Source organism: Macaca mulatta, chromosome 3, assembly GCF_049350105.2.
Source record: "Macaca mulatta isolate MMU2019108-1 chromosome 3, T2T-MMU8v2.0, whole genome shotgun sequence".
Classification (NCBI taxonomy): domain Eukaryota; kingdom Metazoa; phylum Chordata; class Mammalia; order Primates; family Cercopithecidae; genus Macaca; species Macaca mulatta.
In genome coordinates this window covers 2671565-2677798 of record NC_133408.1, presented here as the reverse complement: position 1 = coordinate 2677798, position 6234 = coordinate 2671565, and the positions used below count along the sequence as shown (strand labels likewise).

At 50.8% G+C, this 6234-nt stretch overlaps 1 protein-coding gene across 6 annotated transcripts in view; it reads right to left on the bottom strand.

The window, feature by feature from the left end:
• Nucleotides 1-1067: 1067 nt before the first annotated feature.
• The window catches only part of PTTG1IP (PTTG1 interacting protein), a 28403-nt gene continuing 23236 nt past the window's right edge, over nt 1068-6234 (bottom strand). For 2 of the 6 annotated variants that reach the window (XM_015132739.3, XM_015132740.3), the window contains one exon: nt 1068-3371. In XM_015132739.3, coding sequence (XP_014988225.2) covers nt 3325-3371 — 47 coding nt within the window. In that variant the 3' untranslated portion in view covers nt 1068-3324. The remainder of the gene's footprint in view (nt 3372-6234) is intronic. The other 4 variants (XR_013414832.1, XR_013414834.1, XR_013414833.1 and 1 more) reach the window with 4 other exon arrangements.

Below are 6234 nucleotides of genomic sequence, written 5' to 3'. Positions count from 1 at the left end.
GCAGGCAGTCCACCTGGGGACCTGGGCTACCCCTGTCAAGCTCAAGCAGACACCTTTGTGTCACAATGAGTGCTCCCCCCGGAAGAGGTGGCTGCCCCAGGTCACTCTGGGCTCACAGTGGATGCACGGTGGACAGCAGCTGCACGGTGGCCGTCGTGATGGACTCTGGGGCAGACAGGCTTCTGTAACATGGGCCTCGCAGAGCTGGTCCGGAATGCTGGGGGCGTGCTGGGTACCTACTGGGTCCGCCCGTCGAGTGAGCACTGAGAACTGAACTGCCACAGCCACCGCCTGTGGCCTGCACACGGTGCCATCCAGCAGAGTGGGGACTGTAGGCGTGATGCCAGGCTGGCAGTCAGGGGAGCCCCAGGACAACCTGAGCAGGACAAGAGCTGCTCCTCACCCTCCTGCTGCCTTCTTAGAAGCTGTGTCTACCCCTGGCCCGAAGTCAGTGACAAGATGGAGTCGACATCCTGCCCGCTCTTCTGGCCTCCCTGCTTCACACCCAGGCCCAGACCTTGCCCTGCTGGGCAGGTCCACGGGACAGAGAGATGCCCCAAGACTCTGCTGCTCAGACTAAACCCTGTGTCCCGGAGGACTGAAGTGGCAGGAGCAACACAGAAGGGGGCCGGGGTGCGGGGCACTCCCTAAGAACCCAGCACAGAAGACAACCAGGGAAGGACGGGAGGGGAGCACGGAGCACGGGAGCCTCATGCAGGTGTGCGCTTCACACAGCGGGGCCAAGGTCACCCTTCTCGAAGGCAGCCCTGCTTTTTCCCAGCGCCCTCGACACCCAGTGCAAGTGGAGGGCATGCGGTGGGCAGGACAGCTGTGGAGGGAGGAGACGGCCAAGACCTCCCCTGTGGGGCAGGCCTGTGGGTGGGGAGTTTTAGGACACAGCCTGGTCCATTGTGACAGCCACAGGCATTTAGCCTGGAGACTGCCCAGGCGTCCCGTGATGGCTCAGAGGCCCACTTTACCCAAAAAAGCTGACCTGCCTCCCAGCATTCCAGGCAGTAATGTCGACACCACTGATGTGAAACAGAACACACAGCATATTAGACAAATGCAGATATTAAACTTTTATTGGAAACTGGTTAAAAATTAAGGCACTCCAAGCTTTATGGTTTCCTTGAGGTTACAGTTTTGTGGCTGCTCTTAGCGTATTTCAGAAAAAATCAGATGGACTAAGACCAACCTTATAGACGTAGTTTCTACACTGAACGCAAGGATTCACCCACTGTATTTAACAACCAAGCTCTACCTTCAGCTCAGCAGCCTACATTCAGGACGCTGATTTTGTGTACACACTACTGTATTCATACAAAGTTCGTATTTAACAACCAAGCTCTACCTTCAGCTCAGCAGCCTACATTCAGGACGCTGATTTTGTGTACATACTACTGTATTCATACAAAGTTCGTATTTAACAACCAAGCTCTACCTTCAGCTCAGCAGCCTACATTCAGGACACTGATTTTGTGTACACACTACTGTACTCATACAAAGTTCGTATTTAACAACCAAGCTCTACCTTCAGCTCAGCAGCCTACATTCAGGACGCTGATTTTGCGTACATACTACTGTATTCATACAAAGTTCGTTCAAGTCTATTACTAAGTTTCTTTTATGAATAAACAATACAAAGTCCAATTTTGATGGCTGCTATAAAATACTTAGGAAACTCTGCAATACTTTACTACAAATACAAATGCCCAAGAGGTCAGAGAAATCAGACTGAAGAACTGGGTGCAGGTTCTATTCTTTGTGAAAATTTCAGCATAGGAATGTTATTCCCGGTACAGATGTACACAGTCAAAAAGGCTTATCAAGCTGTTTGATGAGTTCTTACTGTGTTCTGGATCACAGTGATCTGCCTGTGAACTTTAGTTCATGCTGAAGACAGTTTTCTCAGTTTTTATGACTGTGAAGTGTGAAAATGGAATGCATCATTTATCTTAGGTGCTGTCGACCTACTTTCCCAAAGCAAAATGTTTTAAAATTCAAGGCAATCTGGAACGGGGACTATTTTCAAACTTCCTTAGGCAGCACTTTTCAGTGATTCCTCGCACGCTGCTCTCCCTGCCATGAAGCGCTTGGTCTACTTACTAAAGCCACGTATTCTGATTTTACAGAAACGTGGGGCAGGTCCAGCAGTGCCACTGGAGAGCTCCTGGAGAAGCCCACTCTGAAGGAAGGGCTTAGAACACCCTTGAGCCAGAGCAGCTGGAAGCTGGACTGGTCCCGTGAGGCAGAAGGAGCACTGGCGCCTGCTGGGTGGTGTGAGGAGAGCCCTCAGCTGGCTCTGGACACACCTGCTTCTGGGGCACACGGCCCAGAGCCAGGCCTGTGGATGGGCCTTCCTTTCTTCTTGGGGTGGACCCCGTCCCCACGATCCCTAAATGGCCACCCCCCAGACAGCCCGACAGGCAGGGAGAGGCTTGCAGGCACTGAGGATGCCAACAGGGCTGGAGAAAGCTGCAGCGTCCTGCCCGTCCTCCCAACACTGCTGGCACACGAGCAGGCAACCAGTGCTGCAGAGGCAGGCCAAACACCACATTTATAATTCAAGCTTCCAAGGGAAAAAGATTCTCATGTTCTAGTAAAGATACAAATTTTAAAAACTATCTAAAAAGAGCCTGAATTTTTATATGAAAGTCTTCTGGTGAAATCTTTTAAGTAGGGAGGAAAATCCAGTAATTTTTTTTTTCTTTTTTTAAAGGTTTAGCTCTTCCCCAATGCTATTTAATACAATTGAGGTTAGGAAGTAAGTCCTTATCAGACTGTGTACTGGAGCCCCGTGTCATCAGCAAAAGCCATGTGAGTCGACAGGTGTGAAGACTCGATGCTGTCCGTGGTTTTATGGGGAATGATGAGGGCTGGTCAGTTCTCCTCACGACAGAAGCCAGACCGGCTTCCCTCTGTTGCATGTGAAGCTTGTCAGCAGACAGAGAGGAAGGCAGGGCTCTGCTGCTGCCCCGGGAGAATGACAGTCATAGCGCTAGGTGCCGTCAGGCGGCTTTGCGTGCAGTTAGCTTCTTACAAACTGAGAAGAGTATAAAAGACCCCAAACCCCAAAGATTTCTTATTTCAAGTGACTAAATCTAGAAACAGAGATGAACAGGGAATAGAAGGTCACCAGTTTGCAGGATGAGAGGAAGACTGTCCTTCAGGGGCAGCTCTCCGGCCACCTGTCCTGGAAGGCTGGCAGGTTCACTGGTCAAGGTCAGGAGACCGCGAGGGCCACGTGGTCTCCCGGTTGGGCTGCGCTGCGGAGTGTGCACCTCACAGGAAGCGTCGGGACTGCCTGACGGCTGGAGCGCTTTAGTTGTTTTCAAATCTAGCATATGGGTTTTCTTCTTTAAACAGGCCTGAAAACAAAATCAACCTGAATCATAACTTCGTTCATTCAACCAGAAACAAAATCTAAAAAGCCACACAGACTAAGTTTTATAAGAAGATTTACTGGCCGGGCGCGGTGGCTCAAGCCTGTAATCCCAGCACTTTGGGAGGCCGAGAGGGGCGGATCATGAGGTCAGGAGATCGAGACCATCCTGGCTAACACGGTGAAACCCCATCTCTACTAAAAATACAAAAAACTAGCCAGGCGAGGTGGCGGGCGCCTGTAGTCCCAGCTACTCGGGAGGCTGAGGCAGGAGAATGGCGTAAACCCGGGAGGCGGAGCTTGCAGTGAGCTGAGATCCGGCCACTGCACTCCAGCCTGGGCGCAAAGCGAGACTCCGTCTCAAAAAAAAAAAAAAAAAAAAAAAAAAGAAGATTTACTGAGGGTATAGCAACAACGGGTGTTGTAAGCAGGCTCTCATACTGTGCTTAACCTTTTTTGAAGTCAAACCACTTTAAACTTTGAAATAAAATTTACTACAAACAAGAATTCTAACAAATCCTAAGAGATAAGCACTTATTTCCTGATGCTCGGCAAAGAAAAGAAATTTAAGGCAAATATTTCTTTCCACAGTGGTTGGTTAGTTCCACAGTGAATGGCTAGTATTAAACAAAATAACCTTACTTTGTGCTTATACTTGCTCTTAAACCTTTCAAATTAAGGCTACAGAAAGAACTAACACGACCCTCAATCTAACTCTCAAGTACTCTGACAGAACTGTAATAAAATGTGTATTTAACCATAAGAGTAAACCCATGGTAGTTACCCAAGGACCAGGAGTTTTCCCTTCACACTGCAGACACACATGCACATACACACACTCTCTCCCCCTTCATTTTTTATTTGAGACGGAGTTTTGCTCTTGTTGCCTAGGATAGAGTGCAATGGTGCAGTCTTGGCTCACTGCAACCTCTGCCTCCTGGGTTCAAGGAACTCTCCTGCCTCAGCTTCCGGGTAGCTGGGACTACAGGCATCCACCACCACACTTAGCTAATTTTTGTATTTTTAGTAGAGACAGGGTTTCACCATGTTGGTCAGGCTGGTCTCGAACTCCCGACCTCAGGTGATCCACCCATCTCGGCCTCCCTGTAATCCCTCCCTGCAGCTGGGATTACAGGCATGAGCCACCGCCCCGGCCTCTCTCTCCCTTTAAAAATCTGTATTGCACACTAAAATTATCTGCAGTGATTACAACAAAGCTACTCACTGCAGGTATTCTGGGGGTTGGGTGGAAGAGGAGGCAGGGAAGCAGAGGGATGGTAAGGAAGGGCCTAGCCACATTTCTTTCTTGCCTGTCAAGGAGGGCCACAGGCATCAGGCTTTGGGAGATGAGGCTCAAAGTTGGTTTCGGGAAACAGTCATCAGATACCAGCTGCAAGCAGACTGGTTAAGGTCTTATTGAAAAACCTGCTCCTGAGTCTACTTCCAGTTCAGAGGGAAAACCCAAAGCCAAAAGAAGGGTTTTGCGTGCGTGCTGGTATTTTATATAACTGCACCAGGTTGACTCACACACTTTCTCCCACTCTCCCATCAGGAATTCCTCGGAATTATTCTACCTAGCCGAGGCTTTCTAAAGCACAGGCCATTCAATGGGCTTTATTACAAACTGGCACAAAAAGCTAATTTCATCAATGCAATTAATGGGCCAAATTAACCACCAAAATGGCAGGTGCAAGTCAATCAGGGCCCTGACACAGAAGACACCGCTCCACCAAGAACCTGGCCGGCTGCCCACAGCCTCACACCCGCTGGGAGCTGGGGCACAGTAAAGGTCGAGCAACTTTAAACACAGCTTGCACTTGGCGATAGCAGGTGCTGGGCTGTGTGTGTGTGTGTGTGTCCACCTCATCTTTTATTTACATTAACATTAGTCACTAGGTGCCAAAAAGCTCGTTTGACTCTTCCATTTCAAGGAAAGCATGCTGCCTTCAGCCAAGGCCTGCACAGACGCTGCTGGGCCCACGCTCCACGAACACAGGCATGCGCTCGCTGAGGAGGGCGACCCTGGTGCTGCTCCTTGTGACAGCTGCACGCAGGTACCCGGTCACCACCCACTCCAGACACACACCAGGAAACACAGGCGACGGAGGGGGCGGGGCAAGGACAAGGCAGCAGCGAACCCAGAAAGTCAGTGCCCAAGCACGAAGCACTCAGGAGACTGATGGGCGGGAACACGTAGGAAAAAGCCTCCATCAGCCGCTGGTCATCTAGAGGCCAGCAGCCACGGCAGCCTCACACCCCAAAGTCGACACTTTGAGACTGGCAGGACTCACCTGGCCTCAGGTCACAGCACAGTCACATGGAGGGGACTTTCCAAGGAGGCCAGAACTGACAGGGAGGGGACATCCCGGCCAGTGGGCAGAGCTACCCAGCATTTACAGCCCAGGGCACCAGCAGCATGGGGCCTCTGCAGCCCCCATGAGAGGGAACCAAGCCTCTGGGGGCTACAACGCCAACCACCCGCACCTGACAGAGGCGCTGCTCACAGTGGCTGCTGGGCTTTGCAGTCCTGTCCCCTACCTGATGACGGAAACAACTGCAGTGATGTCACCATGCCCCCAGTGGGCGGGATCCTAAAATACCACAAATTTATGGTATTTCCTAATACAAACAGAAGACTCAAAACACCTGCATTAGTCAGAAAAGGCTCTGAAATTTTCCAATTAGGTTTAGCCTTTAATACACTGCTTCAAGGAAAGCACCGTGGGCACAGAACGACAGATTCCCGAGGCCCACGGCTGCCGTGAACCCAGGACCTCACACCTCGCACAGGCGAGGAGTCAGTTCCCACCATGTCCATGACGTCACACAACCACAAACCCAGCGCGGGA